General features: G+C 40.0%; 1 protein-coding gene across 5 annotated transcripts in view; it reads left to right on the top strand.

The window, feature by feature from the left end:
- The window catches only part of CLCN4 (chloride voltage-gated channel 4), a 449,930-nt gene that overhangs the window by 257,947 nt on the left and 169,427 nt on the right, over positions 1–22,556 (top strand). For all 5 annotated transcript variants that reach the window (XM_044072575.1, XM_044072579.1, XM_044072576.1 and 2 more), the window contains exon 8: positions 15,246–15,326. In XM_044072575.1, the coding sequence (XP_043928510.1) occupies positions 15,246–15,326 (81 nt within the window). The remainder of the gene's footprint in view (positions 1–15,245; positions 15,327–22,556) is intronic.

Raw genomic sequence — 22,556 nt, forward strand, 5'->3', positions numbered from 1 at the left:
TAAATCCTTATGTAACTCTTTTGAGAGCAAATTGGCTCAAAGATAGAACTCAGGATATTATGGTGGGTGGCTCTACCTCCCCCAAAATACCTGTCACTAGTGGTGTACTCCAGGGTTTTGTCCTTTGACCACTCCTCTTTGGTATGTACTTTTCAGAAGTTAAAACTAATGTTAAGAATTAATGGCTGACCAGCTTTGTGGATGACTAGAAACTTGGTGCCAACATAAACTCTCCAGAGTTCACCAAGATCCTCTAAGAGGGTTTTTAGCAAACAAATACCACTTCTCTGGAATTGTATTCCTGTCCACATAAAGTTAAGTATGTCTGTTACCTATTCAAGGATAATCTGGATGAATGGTGGGAAACCATAAGTTCACTCCTGGTTTAGCATCCTTGTTCCTTATGGATAAAGGTAACATGTAAATGTCTGTCCATCTCTGGGTTATTCATAATTAAATACAAAGGCTCTGGGTTACTTGTATATGGGGACTAAACAAATTTGGGGAATGCATGGCTAGACTTCTGAAGATCCTCATAGATGAATAGCCTACTAAATTCCTGTGACTCTATGATGTAAAGATTCAGCAGCTAAATTAAGTTATCATAAGTGATTAACAAGAAATGTCTTCACAAAGTATTGCTTTGAGACATCATTTAACGTCAGAAGCAGTATATGTGTGTCCCTTTCCATAGTTACTGATGTTGATATGTCATTTTGTGCAGGACATTGTCATTCTCCATCATATCTGTGAGCTTTGCATCTGCTTGTTTAGCCCAGACAAAGTGGATACAGTGATAAGTTCTCAAAATCTACTAGTACTGTCTGTCTGTGTTACCTGTACAGCCACTAATCTTGCAGTGTCTTTAGAATTTATATTTTTGTTTACGCAGTTCTGTTTTTCTCTGTATAACTTTTTCTTGGCTGCGTATTTTTGAGTCAAGTCTCCTCATCTGTGGTTGGTTTGCAAATTGCACCGGTAATGAAATTCATCACTAACACAATGTTAATTAATTGCATTGTCTTTCTGCACTGTGATACATTTTGGTTAGCATTGTGATTGTGTGCCTCCAACCTTTTCATCACCACCTATGTGGGGATATGACTACAGAAATATAATCTTTATTACCGGCACTTACTGATTTGTGTCATGTCCTTGAGTTCACTGTATAACAATTGTTAAGTGAATTCTACTGAAATCAACATCCTTGAAATGTACTATGTCTGTTGTGTAATTCTTGTTTAAATATACTTGCTGAGGTTCTGGCATGGCAACTGGGAAGTTAAGAGAACCTAAGTGACAGGTTATTTGTCCACAGGAGTAAGCAAGTTGAAGGAGGTATAGATAATTTATTCTTGTAGATACAGGCTTGGGTAAGCAACAGGTGTAGTTATGTCAGTGTTAGACATATTGTGGATTTCTGTGAGTAAATGTATGATCCTGTTAATTTTTTTGCATACTCTTGATTTTGTGATAAGAATGGAACAAAGGATCATAGGATCATAGGATGTTACTAGGTTATTGGCCCTGAGGCCCTTATAAGCCTAGCCAAGAGTTTAGCCAAGTCAGCACCCAATGCCCCAGTCCAGCAGGGACACAGGTGGAATCCCTGTTTCCCATCCAGTTATCCAGGTTGTGCTTAAAAAGGGATAATGAGGTACTCTGCTTGACAAAGAGTGGGAGTCTATTCCTCAGATGGGTGAGTCTCTGGGACACAAATCTATCCCGCCGACAAGTCCTGTTGATATCACAGACCAGGTTAAGGTTGCAAGTGTGGGTTACTCGAGTGGAACTTGACTTGCAGATGTGCAGCAGTCCCATCAAGACAGGGTTAGAAATTGCTTTGTATGCCAGACAGAGGTCACCTCTGAGGAGACTGTATGAAACTGAGTAGAGGGACAGGGCTTTTAGCTTGTCAGTGTAGAATAGATGTTTGAAGCTCTGGATTCTCCTGGTGAGGAACCTCTGTGGTATCTCCGTCTGCTGCATGTGCTTTCTGAGGTACATGCTGAAAGGGGCATTGTACTCAATAATGGGCCTTATAAGGGAAGACTACAGGGATATTATGACCTCCTTGTTCCAGGAAGAGATACCCTTACTTGTAAGGTGGACCATGTAGGAAGCTTTCCGTACAATGGAAACAACATAGTGGTCAAAAGTCAGATTGCTATCAACCTGGATGCCCAAATCCCTCACAACTGATTACATGCTTAGGATGTTGTTATTAATGTGATAATTTGTGGGGATGTCACTCTCCCCAAAGGGGATGATGATGCATTTTTTGGTATTCAGCTTGAGGCCATGTTTCTGGCACCAGTCATTTGTTTGGGTGAGACCCTCTTGTAGGATGTCCAGATCACTAGGGGAACTGATGACAGTACCCAGCTTGCAGTCATCTGCAAAGTTGGTCAGCCATAGCCCATTGGTTTTGGCCCGCACCTCAGAAAAGTATATCCCAAATAACAGAGGCCTCATGTCCGATCCCTGGGGACTGGATGAGCCCAAGGGAAGGACTACAGCTCTGCCCCTCAACAAAGCTTTTGATATAGATGCATGGTCTTTATATTGCCTGTTTGATAGATTAGTAGTTGAGAGCCAAGGTGCTATGGGACTGAAAGTATTATGTCTTCAGATATCGATTTCCTTACTTTACTTGTAATATCACCTGTCTCAGTCGCTAGTGATACATCTTAGTTCTGTTGCTACCTAAAAATGTAGATTTGTCTGTTCCCATTAGAAACAAATATAATGAAAAATTCAAGAAAAAAATCACACTGGTGGCCCACCAGAATAAACATGCTCTATAACAAGAGGAAAAAGACTCCTTCCCACAGCACCCATGACACATAGCAGCACCCGTGCCTCACCTACCAAGCCACTAAGGTATAACACTCAAAAAAAAAATGTTCTTGTCATTGTCACTCAATAGTGAGACACACGGCTGTCCCACTCACCAGGCTGGACATGGAGAAAGTCACAGTCAGCTGCCTGTCTGGTGCCAGGAGTCGTCAGATGACACATGCACTCAGGTCTTTCAGCAGCAAGTACCGTTATGACTCTGTTATAGTTCATGTTGGTGTGAATGACCTGAGACGTACCTCACTGGACGATATGAAGAGAGACATGATTGAGCTCTCTGAGTATGTGTCCCATGCAGGTATGTCCCTAGCCTTGAGCAGCATACTACCCTCACCAAGAATGATGTCACAGTATAAACAAAAAATGATAGAGTTCAATAAATGGCTCAGTCTTTGGTGTCATTTAAAGGAGATCCAGTTCCTGTCAGTCTGGGAAGCCATGGCTGACAAACCTCGCTGCTTTGCCAGAGGTAGTTTGCACCTGGCACCTCTAGACATTCAGTTGTTGGCAAAGGATCTTGCCTCCCCCATAGTGCCTTTTTTAGGCAAGGTCTCAATAACAACATTACCAATGTGAAATTAACCAATTAGAACAAAATAAGGGCCATGCTGCTAAATGCTAGGAGCCTAAACCAAAAATGATGCTTCCTCTATATTAGAGATAAATTCACCTCCCATCTAGTTAGACTGGACAACTCCATGGAAAATTCACCTTCCATCTAGTTAGACTGGACAACTCCATGGAGTTACTCCAGGTCCAGGTTATGGTGACTAAGCCTTCCATTAATGTCATAGCCTGAAGCCTACTTGACTAAACTGGAGACAAAATTTTACTGAACACAGTGGTTATGGGGGATTTCAATTATCCCACCATCAACTGGGAAACCTATGCTAGCCCTAACTCGTTAGTGCAAAAGATCCTTGACTTTGTTAATTCTAATGGCCTGAAAAAAATTGCCCATACCCCGACAAGGGGAACAAACATTCTGGATCTGGTCATCACCAACATGTCAAACAGATGCACTGCTGCAACTGTCAGACAGTCATTAGTTAAAACTGACCACAAATTGGTTCATAGGTTTATAGGTTCATACTAGGCTATCTGCCCTAGGGCATTTATAAGCCTAGCCAGAGTGTGTTTGGTTTTCGTCACCCATTTTAAATTAATTTTGCTATGCCCTTTTTCGAGGTTAGTATACTGTGCCTCTGTCTAACAGTGATACAGAAGTGATACCCGGGGTAAACCTACGATCTCCCATCCACTCATCAAGATTCCTCTTGAAGAGAGTCAATGAGGGACTCTGCCTAACCTGGACTGGGATTTTATTCCAGAGTGAAAGGAGCCTCTGGGTTATGAATCTGTCCCTCCAGCATGTCCTATTTATTTCAGTGCTGAGGTTCAAGTCTCTCGAGCGTGTAGCTCGATGGGATTTGGATTTTCTGAGGTGCAGCATGTCCATTAATTCCGGGTTGGACATGGCTTTATATGTCAGGCACAGATCGCCTCTGAGCAGGTGGTATGCCACTGAGTAGAGCTGGAGTTTCTTTAACCGGGCAGCATATGGCATCTGTTTGAGCCCTTTGATCCTCTTGGTGAGGTACTATTGGGGTCTTTCCAGTTGCTGCAGGTGTCTGGTAAGGTACATCCCAAAAGGGGCATTGTACTCAATTATGGGCCTGATGAGGGACGAGTAAAGAGGCACGATCACCTCCCCTGATCTAGATGTGAATCCCTTCATGATTAGGTGGGCTATATAAAATGTTTTTCTAACCACTTTGGCCACGTGGTTGTCAAATGAGAGATTGCTATCAACTTGGGTCCCCAGGTCCCTAATTACTTCTTCTGTACTTAATGGATTACCACCTATGTGGTAATTTGTGGGCACTTTGTTTTTGCCAAAAGGGATGACTAAACACTTTTTGGCGTTTAGCTTGAGGCCATGGCTCTGGCACCAGTTGTCAGTTTCTATGAGGCCCTTTTGGAGGATGCTTGTGTCGGCTGGAGAGTCGATTATGGTGCCCAGTTTGCAGTCATCTGAGAACTTGGTCAGCCACAGTCCTTCTGTGTTGGCCTGTACCTCCGAGAAATATATACCGAACAAGAGAAGTCCCAGGACTGAGGCTTGTGGGACGCCACTTGTAACTGCTTTGGAGTCTGACATGGCTCCAGCAATTCTAACCATGTGGGTTCTGTCCTTGAGCCAGTTTGCAACCCATCTAGTGACATAGGGGTTTATATTTAAGCTGGTGAGCTTATCTATAATGCCCGAGTGGGGTATTGTATCAAAGGCTTTTGCGAGGTCCAGGTAGGCTGTGTGGACCACCTTCCCCTCGTCAATGGCCTTGGTGACTGTTTCAAAGAAATCAACCAGGTTTAAGAGGCAGGATCTGCCCTTAACAAAGCCGAACTGGGTAGGATCCAGTGTCTGTAGGTCCGCAATATCTTTATTTATGAGGTCCATGATGATCCTTTCCATAGCTTTGCAGACCAAGCTAGTCAGGCTTATGGGGCGATAGTTTCCAGGATCCATTGAGGCACCACCTTTGTGGAGAGGGACCACTGTTGCTGTACGTCACTCTTTGGGTACATATCCTGTAGTAAGGCTGAGACTGAACAGTAGTTTTATGTTTGGGTTTAGCTCTTCTTGGAGTTCATGTAGGACGCAGCCCGGGACACCGTCTGGTCCCATTGATGCTGTGTTTTTTGCTTTGGAGAGGGCAGCTGTTACCTGAGCATCTGAGATGTCAGGGGGGCAGCACTCTGCTAGGATAGATATTTGCCCTTTTGGTGGGGAAGGGGGGAGAAGTTTGCACTGAACCTGTCAGCTAGGATGTTGCAATGTCTGTGGGTTCGGTGTATTTTTTGTCATTTTCGACTAATTCTGAGCATATCTGGGAATTCCCACCCAGTTTCCTAACCTAATAACTAAAGAAAGCCTTGTGATTATCCTTAGTGTCCTGTGCAATTTTTCTCTTGAAGCTGGCCTTAGACGATTTTATGAGTTCCCGTAGTTTTTTGCTAATACTGATCAGAGATGCCTTCCCTTTTTGGGATTTTGCTCTATCATGTAGTAGCTTCCTCCTTCTATTGTATAGTTTGTTTATGGCTAGGGTCCACCAGACAGGACGTCTGACTTTGGAGGATTGGGTCTTGGTTTTATTTGGGATTGCATGATCCATGCATTCCTGAAGGTGTTCATAGAATGCATTTATAAAGGATTCTGCAGTCTGGGCCATATTTTCCACAGACCCGGGGGCTTTGAAGGATTCCACCTCAGTTTTGAGGAGTGTGAAATTTGCTTTAGAGAAGTTTTTCTCTGTGGTTTTCTGGGCAGGGGGTGGGGTCGGGATGTGAATATCCAGTGAGATTAGTTTATGGTCTGATCTTACCAGTGAGGGATACACTTATAGTCTGGAGCATAGAAACCCCATGTTGGTGATGATCAGGTCCAGTATGTTTTCCCCTCTTGTGGGAGTGGTAACAAGTTGTTCCATAGCATTTGAGTTTATAAATTCTAGGAACCTTTGGGCTAGGGTGTTGGAGCTAGAGTAATGCTCCCAGTCTATGTTTGGGTAGTTGAAGTCGCCCAATATAATGGTGTTTGGAGAGACCTTCATATTTTCCAGTGTTCTCAGGAAGGCCGAGTGGGGTTCCTGGGTTTGGGAGGGTGGTCTGTAGCAGGCTATAAACTGGAAGGCAGTTTTACCCACTGTTAGTTGCACATGGATAGTCTCTGATGCTTCGTGCTGTGCCACCAACCTGGAGGTGTGGGTATCTTTGACAAATATTGATACTCCCCCTCCTTTTGTGGTTCAGTCCAAGTTTTGGGGCCAAAAAGCATGGTATGAGGTATAACCTGGTAGTGCTGGGGTGCTGTCGGGAGCCTTGAACCAGGTTTCTGTTACTGCACAGTTATCGATGTTCTCCATGCTAAGGAGAGTTTCGAGTGCATGCATCATGAGGTTTAGACTTCTGGCATTGAGTAGCATTACTCTTAGTTTCTTATCCCTTGTGATACCTATGGAGGTGGGTTTGTCTTTTGAGCCTTGCCTAAAAAAGGCACTATGGGGGTAGCAAGAGCCTTTGCCAATATCCGAAAGTCCAGGGGTGACAGGTGCAAGCTGTCCCTAGCGAAGCATCGTGGCTTGTCGAGCATGTCATCCCAGGCTGACAGGCATTGGATCCCCTTTGAATGACACCAATACATAAACCAATTGTTGAAATTGATCATCTTGTCTTCATATTGTGGCATCATTCTTGGTGAGGGTAAGATGCTACTCAAGGTCAGGGTCATACCGGCCTGGGCTACATGCTCAGAGAGCTCCTCTATGACTCTTTTCATGTAGTCCAGGGAGGTACGTCTCAGGTCATTCACACCAGCATGGACAATGACTGAGTCATATTTGTACTTGCCTTGGAGTGACCTGAGTGCTTGTGTTATGTGGCGGATCCCAGTGCCCGACAGGCAGCTCACCGTGACCTTCTCCTTGTTCAGCCTGGTGAGCGGGACATCAGTGTGCCTGACGATAGAGTCACCTATAGGTTCATACTAGGCTATCTGCCCAAGGGCATTTATAAGCCTAGCCCATAGTTATGTGGCTTTCGCCACCCCTTTAGTTTGAATAAAAACTATGCCTATCATTTTTCTGTGCCTCTGTCAAGCAGTGACACTGAAGTAATCCCTGGGGTATATCTGCGATCTCCCATCCTTACAAGTGTATAAGGTGCGTTGTTTAGCCTTAAGGGCTGTGACTGTTCGGCACACTGGCTCTGTGAGCTCTGTGTTGCACGTGTTTTGTTTTGGGGTAGCGGTTGCTTTTGGTCAACTTTGAGCTGGCGCCAACACTAGAATTCACAAACGGTGAAATCAGGCTAACAAACTTCACCAAGGCAAACTATACCCTCCTAGGTGAAGTTATATATGCATTCCAAGCTACACCCCAAGCTGGAAGTGGTAACTACCCTGAAGCTTATACTAAAGCCCTGTAAAATCACTTGCATAAGTGTATAAACTCGACTGTACCAGAAATAATCAAAGCCGGAGCCCCAAGTAAAAACAAGCTGCATGGTGGACATCCAGTTTCAACAAACTTTACAATAAATGCAAAAAGTTACTGCCCAAGAAAACAAAGGCAAGGCCCCAACAATGGAAATGCACCCTCCTCAGCTTCAACAGGCAAATAAGACAACTTGTCAAATCCTTCAAGGGCTCCTTTGAGAGAAATTTAGCAAGTACAACCAAGGATAACCATAAGGCCTTTTATAGCTACATATGTAAACTAAAGGGTAGGACCCAAACATGTGCAGAATTAGTGGCCAACAGTATCACACACACACACTGACCCCAGAGAGATAGAAGACCTGCTAACAAATAGATTTGGTGAAAATTTCACTCCCTTAGCCCCTCCTAACTTACAACAAATGTTCCCCCAAACTCATCCACCCTACATATCTGAAGAGCATGTCCTCAAAACCTTGTCCAAGGCAAAACATACAGCCTCTATGGGACCAGACAACATCCCAGTCTGTCTTCTAAACAGGCTAAAACATGAACTAGCATCACCACTAAGTATCCTGTTCAGTAATAGCCTAACCACAGGCTTTGTTCCTGCAGAATGGAGAACAGCAAACAGGAACAATTATTCCCCTCCAGAAAGGTGGCCTAGCAACAGACCCAGGGAATTACAGACCCATAAGCCTGACCAGCCTCATCTGTAAGGCCATGGACCTCATAAATGAAAACATGTGTGACTTCCAAACTCTGAATCCTACCCAATTCGGCTTTATGAAGGGCAGATCCTGCCTGTTAAATCTGTTGGATTTCTTTGAAAATATGACCAAGGCCATTAACAATGGCAAATCTCTGCACACAACATACCTCAAACTGGCAATGGCTTTCAACACAATCCCACATTCAGGAATTACAGATAAACTTAGGAAACTGAATGTAAATCCCTTCATTGTAAGATGGGTTGCCAAATGGCTCACAAACCAAACACACACTATCAAAGTAGGTGCCTCCATATCAACCACCAGGTCTGTTACCAGTGGGGTGCCACAGGGGTCAGTGCTGGGCTCCCTACTGTTTGTTATGTACTTTTCAGAAGTTCCGGACAAAACTAAGGGGATGTGGCTGACCAAGTTTGCAGATGATTGCAAAGTAGGTGCAATCATTGAATCCCCAAATTATGTCAGTATACTCCAGAAGGGTCTCATGCAGACCATTGACTGGTGTATTAGTCACGGCCTCAAATTGAATGCTATGAAATGCATCTGCATCATCATTCCCTTCGGCAAAAACAATGTCCCCTCACACTATCAAATCAATAACAATACCCTAAGTACCCATTAAGTGGTAAGGGACCTGGGATCATAAGTTGACTGCGACTTTAACTTTAACCACCATGTGTCTACTGTAGTAAGGAAAGCTTTCTACATACATTGATTAGTAAAGACATTACCTTGAGAGCAAAAGAGGTTATAACCCCCTTATACTTGGCACTTATCCAGCCCATAATTGAGTGCAATGCCCCATTTGACATGTACCATACTAAGCACTTGCAGCAATTAGAAAGACCTCACAGGTTTCTAACAAAGAAGATCAAGGGGCTGTAGCATGTGCCTTAAACAGACCGACTACAGTCCCTGTCACTGTACTCTGTATCATACAGACTTCTTACGGGAGACTTATGCCTGATCTACACAGCAACCCAAGAGCCAAACCTAATGAACTTGCTGCATATCCGTAAATCAAATGGGACTAAGGGCTACCACTTCCAGGGAACTAAATATGGCCTGTGACTTAAACAGGACATGCTGGAGGGACAGATTTATCTCCCAGCGGCTGCCGTATCTTTGGAACAGGCCACCAATTCATGTGAAACAGAGCACCTCTATGACACTGTTCAAGAAGAACCTGGACAAGTAGATGAGGCACCATAACTTCTTACAGGGGTTAGAGCCCACAACCCTCCTGGACATGGGCAGTCATCACTAAATGCAATCTTGGGTATTGACTAGCATTTATATGGTATTACATTGGGATGAAAAGGCTAGGCTTAAAATGACCTCTGGGTCAATAACCTAGTATTCTCCTATGATTCTATGATTCTATGGAGTCCTTTAATAAATCCTAATCCAAATATATATATATATATATATATATATATATATATATATATATATATATATATATATATATATATATATATAGCAAACTGTTTTACAAAGCTTAGCAAGAAAATAAAAGCCATCATCAAATCATCAGGAAGAATAAAGCCAGACACAAAAAATAAAATTAGTATTGGAACCAAAGGGCAATCATAAATCTTCTTTAGCTACATTAGGAAATTATAAATAACACCCAAGAGTACACTAAACTGATACAAAGTGGCACCTCCTACTCTGACCCAAAGACATAGCCAGCATACTAGCAGGTAGATTCATTGCCAAGATCACCCCTGCAACAGTCATTGAAACTCCAGAAATCCCTGCAAATAGCTTTCTCCTTAACACCCAAGTTTATAAAGGTACACACCAAAAATACTTCCATGGATACAAATAATTTATCTGGAAGCTGAATAAGTAGCACAAAACATGGCCTGGAGGAACTCTTCCTAAACATATTTAACCCGATCATAGCCAGAGCATGCATCCTAGAAGCAAGGAGAACTGCTATTGGGATGCCCTACCACAGACCCTGGAAACTGTATATCCATTAGCTTGACTAGTTTAATCTACCAGGCTATAAAATGTATCATATCTTAGTTCATAAACAATGATATCAAAAACCTTATTCAGCTTGACCTCCAACAGTTTGATTTGTCAAGGGTAGGTCATGTCTACTGAATTTAATAAATTTCTTCAGGAAGCGTAGGCCATGTCTATTGAATTTAGTAAATTTCTTCAGGAAGGTCACAGTGGCAATAGATGGCCTGTATGGACATAATGACTGCTATCTGGATTTGGCCAAGGCATTTTACACGATCACCTCTGCTACTGTTGTAAATCAGCTAAGAGCCCTATATGTTGACCCTTACATTGTAAGGTGTCTTGTAATCTGGCTGAATAACATAACCCACATTCTTAAGGTGACAGACATGGGCTCAGAAAGTCAAAAGGTAACTAGTTTGTGTACCTTAGGATCAATGCTGGGACTCCTACTTTTCTGGCATATACTTCTCTGACCTCTGTACAATAGACCAAGATCCATGGCTAAATAAGTTTTCCAATGACTGTAAGCTGGGTGTTATTGTTATACAACCCTCTGATGCCAATTCGTTACAAGGGCTGACCTGTACTGCTAAATGGTGTATGGAAAATGGTACAATCTAAATGAAAAATTGTGCTGCACTGACAAATTTTGAAAACAGAATTCTCCCTCAGTATTCAGTTTGCCAATGCCCCACTCCCAACTGACAAGATATTTAGGGATATCATTGCATAGATCGATAATGCCCTCTTATTTGCCTAGCATGTAGCATCAGCAATCAGACAATTATTCTGTTTAGCACAACTGATATTTAAGGGCATATCATCCAGAGTAAAAGAAGTTATCATCCCTCTGTACACAGCTCTGATTGGGCCAGTTATAGAGTGATGTGCACCCTTGGGTATGCATCAGTCCAGACACATCAGGTAATTTGAAAGGCCCCAGAAGTTCATAACAAAAAAGATCAGTGGACTAAAGACCCCTGGACCACCAGGAGAACCTTGAAACCTTATCCTTATGCTTGGTCTCTTACAGAATCTTCTGTGGAGGTCTTTATCTGGATTTCTGTGTCGTTAGGGATCCGAACTTCCTTGATCTCTTGCATCTTTTTGCAAGACCAACAGTTGCACAAAAACTAGAACTAAGGACATTAAATCTCCACCAAATGAAACTTATTGGAGGGGCAGGTTTATTACACAATATTTACCCCATTTATGTAATAAATCATCCTTGCATTTTAAACAAAGTAATATACTTTCATCCTTGACATCTAACTTTGATATCCGGAAGGGTATCTAGAAGTTCAGCCTTGGACAAACTCATTTTGCCTTCTAGACATGGGGGGGGTACAATTTGAGGGTGAACTTTGACCTGGCACAGTACAAGTGGTCTCTGGACTCCCTTGATTTGCAGTTCTTTTTATTCTTATGATACTACACTCCACTATTTCATTTTTATTATATATGTATAAATATTGTTTTTGGGGGGGAGAATATTTTTGCTGTTTTAATTAGTGTCTTATTTCTGCCACTTATATTTCCTATTGTTACCAAATGACTTCTTTTTTGGTCACTTGTATTTTATAAACAATTTGGCAAGGAGTGGTGTTAGCACACACAAAAGATGTGTTGTAACACTGATGTGCAGATTTACATCTATGCTAAAAAGGCAATGGCCCAGATTCAATAAAGCCTATGCTAAGTGTACACAATATGCATTTAAGACCATTCTTATCACATTTCTTGTGCTTTCTAGTCACTCAGGAAGATTACACTAAGTTTACATGTAGTCTACACTATCTGTTAACCTTTATGAATCCCTGTCAGTATTTAAAAAGCTGCAGGAATATCAGCAGGAAAACTGAAATTTGGAGGAAGAAGAGTTATGTCTGTGTTGCCTGTTCACTCAGAATAGTGTACACTTAGTGTATGTGTTATTGAATCCCGATAAATGGCTTTTTCCCTTTCTTTGTCAGGGAGGGAATTGCTCAGGAACCGAACATAACATTCATCTCCTATGTGTGCAAGGATCTATATGTATGTATGTATGTATGTATATATATATATATATATATATATATATATATATATATATATATATATATATATTTATATATATATATATAGTTAATGAATCAAAAGGTAGTAGCTATGAAGATAATTAGTAAAGTTTTTATGAATAACATTTCTCAAAAGCTGCATAAGGGGTTAGCAGCAGTTGTTTCTTCCTAGTTTCCTACAGTAAACTAGTAAGATTGATAGACAGACTCTGGAGAATAAATAGCAGTATTATAAGAAGGGGTGCAAATCATGAATAATGAAATAAAAACTTAGAAGACAGTACTGATATATAATATTTGGATTTCCCACTGGCTGCAGTTTTTTGCTCATTTGAATTTCACCCTCTTGACCAAACCCCACAAGCTATGGATAAACCTTGCATTGCTGACAGCCATACATTATATATTGCTTAAAGACAGGTGCTTTCTGAATAGCTTTCCAATAAAGGAAATACAACTAATGAAGAATTTGGGGTGATTTGCAAACAGATCATCAGACTTTACAGACTTAAGAAAATGAAACCGACAGTCCAGAAGTGCTCTTTATTCTTATATAGAAATCAGTGGGAATTGTAAAGTATTGGAAATCGAAGTACTTAAGTGACTGTTGAAAAATGAAGAATGTTCATTGAAATTATTAAATATCTGGAAAATATGGAATATGAAAATACTGAGGAAAAAATGTACATATTGCTCAATACAGAACAATGACCATTAAAGATTATGGTTTCAAGTCTACTAATAACCCATTTAATCTAGTGAATTAGGATTAAATTGGGAAGGCCAAGACCCTGAATACAGGATCCCATGATCCCATGGAATTTGTCTAAAAGGAGTATAGTAGAAATGAAATCAAGATGAATACATACTATCACTGAGTAGTAGGTCACAAATACTTTTATGAAAACTTGGATAATTTTTTGGGATGTAAGAAAGATTATTGAAAAATGCATCTGATCTTTATGGACTATAATTTGACTGTGTCTGTAGTTTACTGAATTACCACTATCTGGCTCCTAACCTCTGTTAAGAATCAGTCTGTCCGTGGCTTCTAATCCACTTTAACTCCAAGGAGAACAGCAGTCCTTTGGATACTGAGTCCTTTTTCTCATCATCTCTCAAGTCCTATAGCCATTTACATTTTACTTGAATAAACACATTATCCAGACGTTAAATTCCATATTCACATATTTTTAAATGGAGTCATATAAACTGCGTGTCCATTTAAGAATCTCCATAGATGACTTTATTTTTTTTTAATTTTTGTATAGTTCCAAATAAAAGATCATCTCTTTGCTGGACAAACGAGTGCAAAACAAAAACTGAATGAAATATGTAAGGAGAAAATACCACTCTGGACACAGAAATAAATATAAAGTTAGCGCTTTCATTTATAAAATATATAAACTTCTTCAGACCCTGAAGAAGTTTATATATTTTATAAACGAAAGTGCTAACTTTATATTTATTTCTGTGTCCAGAGTGGTATTTTCTCCTTACATATTTCTTTGCTGGACAAATTATGTTTCAGCAAATCTATCCTTTAAACTTTTTTTTTCACTCCACATTTTATGCATGCAGTTTTGTTTGAAGATACTGTTGAGTTTGACCTAAACCCCCTTCCAAGCCCTTCAGTACTGAATGGTCTGGTTGTTTCCAGTACAGATTTTGCAGACTTGGCTGTTCAGATCAGGCAGGGATGAGGCGGCTCAGGCAGCATCTGATACCCTAAGCATCTTGATTCTGTAAGGTACACTGAAGATACAAGATGGTTCTATGGCTGATGTCTATTTTCACTGCTCATAAAACATCCTTTTTTAGTTAATCCTGTAAGGATGTGATTCATTTCCATGTTTGTTCAGCTGTCTGATCTTAGTATTTGCAGAGCCATTGTCTTAATAGTCAGAGCTTCTTCATGGGCAACTGTTAGTCACCTTCTCACCACAAATAAATAAATAAATAAATGTTGTTGTTTGTCTTTTGGCTTTTCCTGCTTAAGGGTCACCACAGCGGAACTCCGGTCTGCTAATGATTGGCAGTAGGTTTTTACGGTGCTGAGTTGCCAGCTCGACGCTCAACCTTCAATGAAGGCACGCCCATTCACGCATGTCTTTTGGAATGCCATTCGACTGTGGGGAGGATAAATAAATAAATAAATATTTACATAAATAAATAGAAAGAGCAGTCAGTTAGCAGAATCTGCAGTCCTAGACCTACTGTCCATGTCTTCATGTTCATACCCTGAAATACGCTCACCAGCGTCCTAATTTAACAGCTGCTGCAGAACTAGCAGGTTCTGTCTCCTTTACATTTGACAAAGCAAACTGGTTTAAGATTTGCAGGATGGGCATCAGATACAGATTACACTGTGCCTGTCACACACATGTATTTCTAGTGTAGTTTTCAGGATGGTGTACTTCAGATAGATGTGGTTTATTAGCCTGTAATGAGATGTTTGGAAAAATGTAATTTTGCTGCTTTGATGCAAACATTTTGTTATATATGAGTGGTATGTATTTGTGATTCTTTTTTAGCTTTGTTAGACAAACTGATAATCACTCTGTGACCAGCCACCAAGATATTTGTTGCTCATAAATGTATATTTTTAACTTTTAGGTCCTGTCAGCTGCTTCTGCTGCTGGAGTATCAGTTGCCTTTGGTGCACCAATTGGTGGAGTTTTGTTCAGCTTGGAAGAGGTAATCATTATATATTTAGTTATTTCTGATCCTTTGATATCTACTGTAAATATTATATTTTAGAAATAACAGTGCCTGTAAAGGACAGGCTTTTAAGGTGTGTAGCATACTTTGCAGATACAATCATTGCATACTGGATGTACTGCTTAATCATACTATGTAATAATCAAACTACAAGCATGACTTATGACTAGTAAAACAGTAGATGAGGAAGCAGTAGTACACATGTCATAGTAAGCTTAACAAACATTAAAAAAATAAACAAGAACCACACACCATCAAAATCCAACCTGTCTACCTCAAATGCACCCTTAAATATGTGTAGCATCTGTAATAAAATTTCAGAACTCTATGCCTGGATCTCCCACAATAAACCAGATGTTCTTGCCATAACTGAAACATGGCTAAAAGCCCATCTACTTGACTCTGAAATTTAACTCCTTGGTTATATCATCATTGTTGACAGAACTAAAAAAAAAAAAAAAGGTGGTGGAATAGCTTTACCGTACCCTGACTATATTTTGAAATCATATCCTATAAAAACCTATTCCCAAACTCCATAATGCCAAAACACTCATCTCCCATCTTAAACTAAATAACCATAAACCACTATATATTATAGTACTCTGTATTCTCCCAGGCAATAATGTTATAAATCTGGAAAACCTCCCAGACTGAATCTCACATGCAATGTCTAATGAAAAGATAATCCTAGGTGACGTTAATTTCTATTGACAGATTATCTCTGCAAAATACCCATCAACAAGCCTCAATCTGTTTGGCTTGACTGAACTCATTTCATCCCCCACACATTGTAACTATCCCAAAAACTATGCTCAATTCTCAACTGGCTATTGGTGTCTGAGTCCACTATGTATGTCTCTAGTGGCACCTTGTCTGATTCCCTCAGTGACCACCTCCCCACATATATATAAATAGACTCAGTACCCATTATGTCAAACAACACTTACTTAGAACTTCCCATAACCTCACTAATTTTAACCCGATACATTTAATAGAATCCTAAGCTCCTTTAAATGGTCTGTCATGAAAAATATTCCACTCAAAGCTGTACACAAATTTAACACACTTTTCCTGAAAGCCCTCAATAATCTGGCTCCAACTAGAACCAAACGAGTAAAGAATAACAATATTCCTTGGTTATCCACTCATAGCAGGCACCTAATGCATAGGGCTAGAAAGGAATAGCTAAAACATAGATCTGTCCAAAATCTACAACCCTTTAAAGAATCACATAACTGTACTAGAAGACAGATTAATGCAGACAAGAAAATGAACCACAGTAACCCCTAACTGAAACAGTGGTCCAGTCCTAAAAACTCTGGTCTTCTATTAATAATATAATCTATCCTGGATCAACCACCACTTCTAATCCTGCTCCAAATAACACTCCATTTGAAATGTCTGATCAATTTAACACACATTTTATACAAAAACCCTTACTAAAGTTTTTCTACCTAACAATCCTGACATGCCCTCTTCTCAGACAGAATACACTTCCCATTTCACCCTAAAACCCATGCAGACCTCCTATATCAAATCACTACTCCTTAAACTGAAACCCTGTTCTCCTGCAGAAGATAATCTCCCAGCAGAATACCTGAAGCTTGCTGCCAGTTCTATAACCTATCTTGTGTCTGTCCTAATCAGTAGATCTATCAAGGAATCATATGTTCCTTCTCTATGGAAAAAAATCTTCACCATCCGTCTTCATAAAGGAGGAACCTCATCTGATATAACCACTTTCAGACTTATTGCCATGCTATCCCCTTCGTCAAAACTTCTGGAGAAGTGCATTCCAATCAACTACTGGAATACATCCATTAGCTTGACTAGTTTAATCTACCAGGCTTTCCTTAAGGAAAAGCTCCTGAATCCCACACAGCATGGTTTTAGACCTGCCCATAGCACTTCCATGGCCTTATTAACCTTCACAGATACTATTAACAAAGCTAGAGAAAAAGGCAAACTTATTTCCTCTGTATTCCTTGACCACTCTAAAGCTTTTAATTTAGTCTCTCACCAAAAATCCCTTTGTCAACTGTCTAAGTCTAGCTGGCCTTAGGCATAGGCCAACTCGGCAGCCACCTAGGGCGCCACTCTAGCAGAGTCACTTTTCCAGTATTTATTTGGTGTAGGCAGACCAGGATGGGGGCACCTAGTGATGCGTGGGGGGCGCCGTGGAGCCCATTTGCCTAGGGCACCAGTTGACCTAAGGCCACTCTAGGACTGCTACAGTACACACTACTGTGATTTAACAGCTATTTAACTGACAGATACTAGTCTGTTAAATGGTTCTCCACTTTTTCTCCCTTCCTTCTTGTCAATACTGGCATGTCACAGGGATACGTTCTTGACCCTGTACACATCAGTATATTCACTAGCAATCTACGCAAATCCTCTCACAGGCTTCCCTCATGCAATAAGCTTAAGATTCTACCCTAATATGCACTTTATATAACCTCACACATCTTCACAGAATTACTCATGAAGCCTTTAACTCTGTTGAAAGTTGCTGCAGGATTATCACTTGCTACTAAATCCCAAAAAATAAATTACTTTTCTTTTTTCAAAATCCCATTTCCATGGAAAAACAACTTTATCATATCCCCTACAGATAAGACTATGTTGCTATCTAAATGTTACAGCATGGTGTCATCTCTGACCACTGCATTTTCCACTAAATACTTTAACCTGTACCTTTCAACAACGAGATTTACTATGATACTTTCTGTACCACTGTTGTACATTGTATGTTTATTTTCTTTCTATATTTCAAACTATAATTCAATCATATTTGTATCTGACAATTGCTATCACTGTACTTTATATTTCTATTTTTGTACTGTAATGCAATCATATTTGTTTCTGGTATTTGTTTGTATCTTATATGTGCAACTTTTCTCCCTGGGCCTCCACTGAAAAAGAACCTTTGTCCATTCAGACTTTCCCAGTTACCAAATGTAAAATAAAATAAAATAAAAATGTCTTCCTTAAATAATACTGTGTTTGAAGTTACCTCACATACAAAACTACTTGACATGACAATAGAGGACAATCTTAAATCTGATTTACATATCCACAGCAGCAGCATCAAGAAAACCCATCAAAAACTAGGTACCCTTCATAGAGTAAAGAAACTCTTTACAAACTCTGCCAAGTTAACTCTAGCTACCACTTACCTCTTACCCTTTCTCCTGTATGGAGCACCTATCATGACCAACCACAAAGCCTCACTTATTCCTAAACTTGAACAATGCTGCAACAAAACTGCCAGATTTGATTGCAAAAACCTTACCAGACCCACCACTGTTTAGCACTAAAAACACTTAACTGGCACAGACTTTTTCACCACCTATCTTATATCCAGCTCATATTAATCCCCAAAATCATCTATACCCCATTTGCCTACCCAACAATTAGCTTCATAATCCAGTACTGTCTACTAAACTGCCCCCTTCAGTGAAATGATAAACAGATGCTTACCATTTACAATCCACAAAGGTCTGCTGGGGTCAGTCTGTAATCTAATAATGCAGCTAGAATGTAAAATAAAATTCCTGTATCAATCAGCTCTATTGCACACCTTCCCCCAGATCAGTTTCACTATCAAGGAGATGTGTGTGACTCCTTCGATCTGGAACTACTGTAAATTATATTAATTGATAAATCTTTATGTTTACTTGAAATAAGGTTTTGTTGGGGGGAGGGGGGTGCATGTATGTGCAGCTATTTTCTTTACAGCGATTACTTTCACCATACTGTAATAATCACTGAACTTTGTGTTTAATTGGAATTGGATTATGGGGAGGAGGGAAGTCTATGTCCATGTGTTAAATACGTAAACACTGGACAAAAAACAATGATACATGAATAATCATTTCTTCTGGTTAAAGTTACAAAAGAAATCACAATAGCAATGGGCAAACATTTCCAGGTCCACTACATCATAAAGAAATGATATATTAAGGTAATCATCCTGCGATGTACATGTAACTGCTACCAATGCACCCACATCATTGCAGAAATGGTGACAGTTTCTAAATTCATAATTATTTTGAATGACATTAAAAAAGAAATCATATGTGCAGTGCAACAGAATTCATTACACAGAAATGATATACGTAATTCAATTTGTTATTGTTGCCGGTACCATTTTCTATTGCATAGTGAATAAATAATAAAACCCAAAATTATTAAATACAGCAGGTGCAACTGTCTATTTATTTATTGATTTATGTCTTCCAGCATCATCCCTGAGCACTCAGGCAAACAGGTAGTAAAACAAAACTATTTTAAGATGAGACAAAGTGTCAGATGAGCAGGGGCAGTAGACAGTGCACCGCCCAGTGTAGCCCACAGGTGTCACTGCATGCATGTTATACTCTATTTGTTTTTTATCAGAAAAAAAACACTAACCTGAATGTCTTGGTCCATAGCTCTGGGCGAGATCCCCCCCCTTAACCTGTTCAACCACATTCTGTGCACGAGCCTGCCGCTTGGGGTCTCTTACTACTGCTGCCAGCTGGTCAGCATTAGTCAAAGTGAGACTACAACTGGGAGCTGCAGTGACAGCATGTGTTACTTCACTGCCTGACCAGTGCATGGTCATATTATGCAGAATGGAACAGGCAGTGAAGATCCTATGTGCAGTATCTGGGTCATACTGAAGGGTACCCCAGACTCATCCAGGCACCTGAAACAGCTCTCTTCAGTAGACCAAGTACCCTCTTAATCACAGGATGGATTTGGGATAGGGATGTGTTCTATTTCTCCTTCACAGCTCCAGAAGGATTTCGTACTTGAGTCATGAGCCTTGGCTTCATTGGATATCCTGCATTCCTTTTCAAAGAAAAAAAAAAGTGGGGGGGGACAAAACAGAAAAGTAAAGATAAATATATAGCAATTATTTTAACATGAATAACTTATTAGTAAAAAAATATTTCAATCTGCCAACAAGATGACCACTGGGTAGCCTATTATGCAGGATGAGGTGGTAGAGTGAGCTAGTGTGCCAGAGTTATGTGCACTGCCATGATGCTGGGCAGACACATTGGTGATTCACCCCTATGCATCACATACATCCTGACAATTGATGTAATGATAGCCCTTCCTATTGTAGTACCGCTCACCCTGTGGACTGGGAGAGGCACTAATTGTAACATGGGTGTAATCTATTGCACCGAATATATCAGGAAAATGTGCCAGCCCATAAAAGGCATGCATTGTTTTGGCTTGGTCTTGAGGTGACATTGGGAAATAGATGTACTGATTTCAGATGTGCCAATAGTACATTCAGGAACTGCTTCAGTGCCCTTGAGGCAGAAGCCTGTGAGATCCCCATTGTGTCCCCAGTCTATCTCTGGAAGGGCCCTATAGCAAGTATAGTGAGGGCTGTACATACTTTTATGTCCAAAGAAATAGAAAGTCTACACATTCCTACATTGCCGCTATGGGGGTCAAACATGCCCTCTAAGACCCTTATAATGTCCACATTTACTCTAAACTTATCAAGGATTTTTTGATTATCAAAGTTATAGTGAGTTATCCTTTGCTTATATTTTTGCCTCCTTGGCCTTTGAGTGCTGCTGGATGCAAGCAGTTTTCACCCAGCCAAGGCGAACAACTAGATATAGCATTTTTGCCAGTTGCAAGTCTGATAGATTTGGTGATGCTTCCCTTTTTATAGGGCATTTGTAATAAATGTGAGAAAGCAGGAAAAATTGACTATGAATTGTAAACGGTGTAAAATAGTCTTAATTAGCATATGAACATTTACTTTGCTCGTCATTTACATCTCGTTATCTGCTCATTTGCATAACTACATTCTGCAAATTGGCATAAATGGCCACTGTGAATCACAGCTTAACTGTGGCTGTTCACGTTTACCCCTAATTTCCTTAACGCATTTGTGTGACTGACTATGGATTCTGGCCTCAGAATGAATTAGAACTAATGGAAAAGAAGACTAGAGAGTACTTAGGGACTTGGCCCTAAGGAAGATATATTAAGCACCAGTCATCTGGGGATATAGGTGAGTGGGAAGAAAGGAGAAATCATTTACCCATTAACCCATCAACAGTTTCTTATAAAATACACTAGTTCAGAAATGAAATGAATAAGTTCACACAAGAAAAAGGGCAGCAGCTGTACCGACTTTGTTACTGGTGACAGCTTTACTGTAAGGCTTTATTGGCAAGAATGATATACAGTGTGATGCAAATGAAACCAATAAATGCTAATCCAAAGAAGTAGTACACTCTCTTTTGATTGGATATAAAATCCTATAAAAGGAACATTTAATAATTACCAGGTAATTCAAGAAGTATGTAGTACGTTTAAATTTGAACTGCTAGTGGCACCCTGATTTTGTAATGTAAGGACTGAGTCTTGTGTAATTATTTTAAATTGGCCAGATGAAACTTTAATTAACTCAGATGCATTTGCTTGAAGAATGTAAAATAGTTTTATTCCTGACTTGCTGTGTAATATATTCCTCCAAGATTAATTTTGTATTAATGGCAATAAAGGTGTACCAGGAAATGTCTAGTAGCAACATTAGTCCATACAATGGATCTTGAAGCAAAATATCTTGATTACCAAGTATTAAGATGCAAGACCTTTCAGTGGGAGTTAAACATGCTGAAAGTGTGTGCCAAATACTCAGTTTTAATAAAACAAGAATTGCCCTTCATCCTTTTTATGTCACTATTCCACCTGCTTTGTGCAGAAAAGTTGCTTTACTTTTATATGTTCTGAAAATGTTGGTAGTCATTGAAGAAAGCCTTTGGTGCATTGCTTTCAATAAAATGATTGTCACACAGTTCAACTGATTTAGGAATCTATCAGTATGCCAGTTGCATTAACTGTGATGGAGTGCAGCAGTTCCGTAAACACTGGAAAGTGACGGGAATTATTGCAGTCTGAGAAAGCGCAAAACAACAGTAATGAAATATGCCAAGTATTAGGGTTTACTTAGGAACTTGTTTAAAAGTAACGCATCTTCAGTCATTGGTGTTTTTCTATGCTGCTAATTCTGGGCTGTTTAGATATATTAATTAATTCCACTTTTGGTACCTAATTTTAAGTGCTAGAGAGTTTGGAGCAGTAGTTTTTTTGTTTGCTGTTTTGTTTTCTGTATATGACCATAGATGTTTCTTCCAGATATGGAGTCTGAAGGCTTAGAGTCCCCCCCCCACTTAGAAGAAT

Source organism: Protopterus annectens, chromosome 5.part0 (genome assembly GCF_019279795.1).
Source record: "Protopterus annectens isolate FY-2018-M chromosome 5.part0, PAN1.0, whole genome shotgun sequence".
Taxonomy (NCBI): domain Eukaryota; kingdom Metazoa; phylum Chordata; order Ceratodontiformes; family Protopteridae; genus Protopterus; species Protopterus annectens.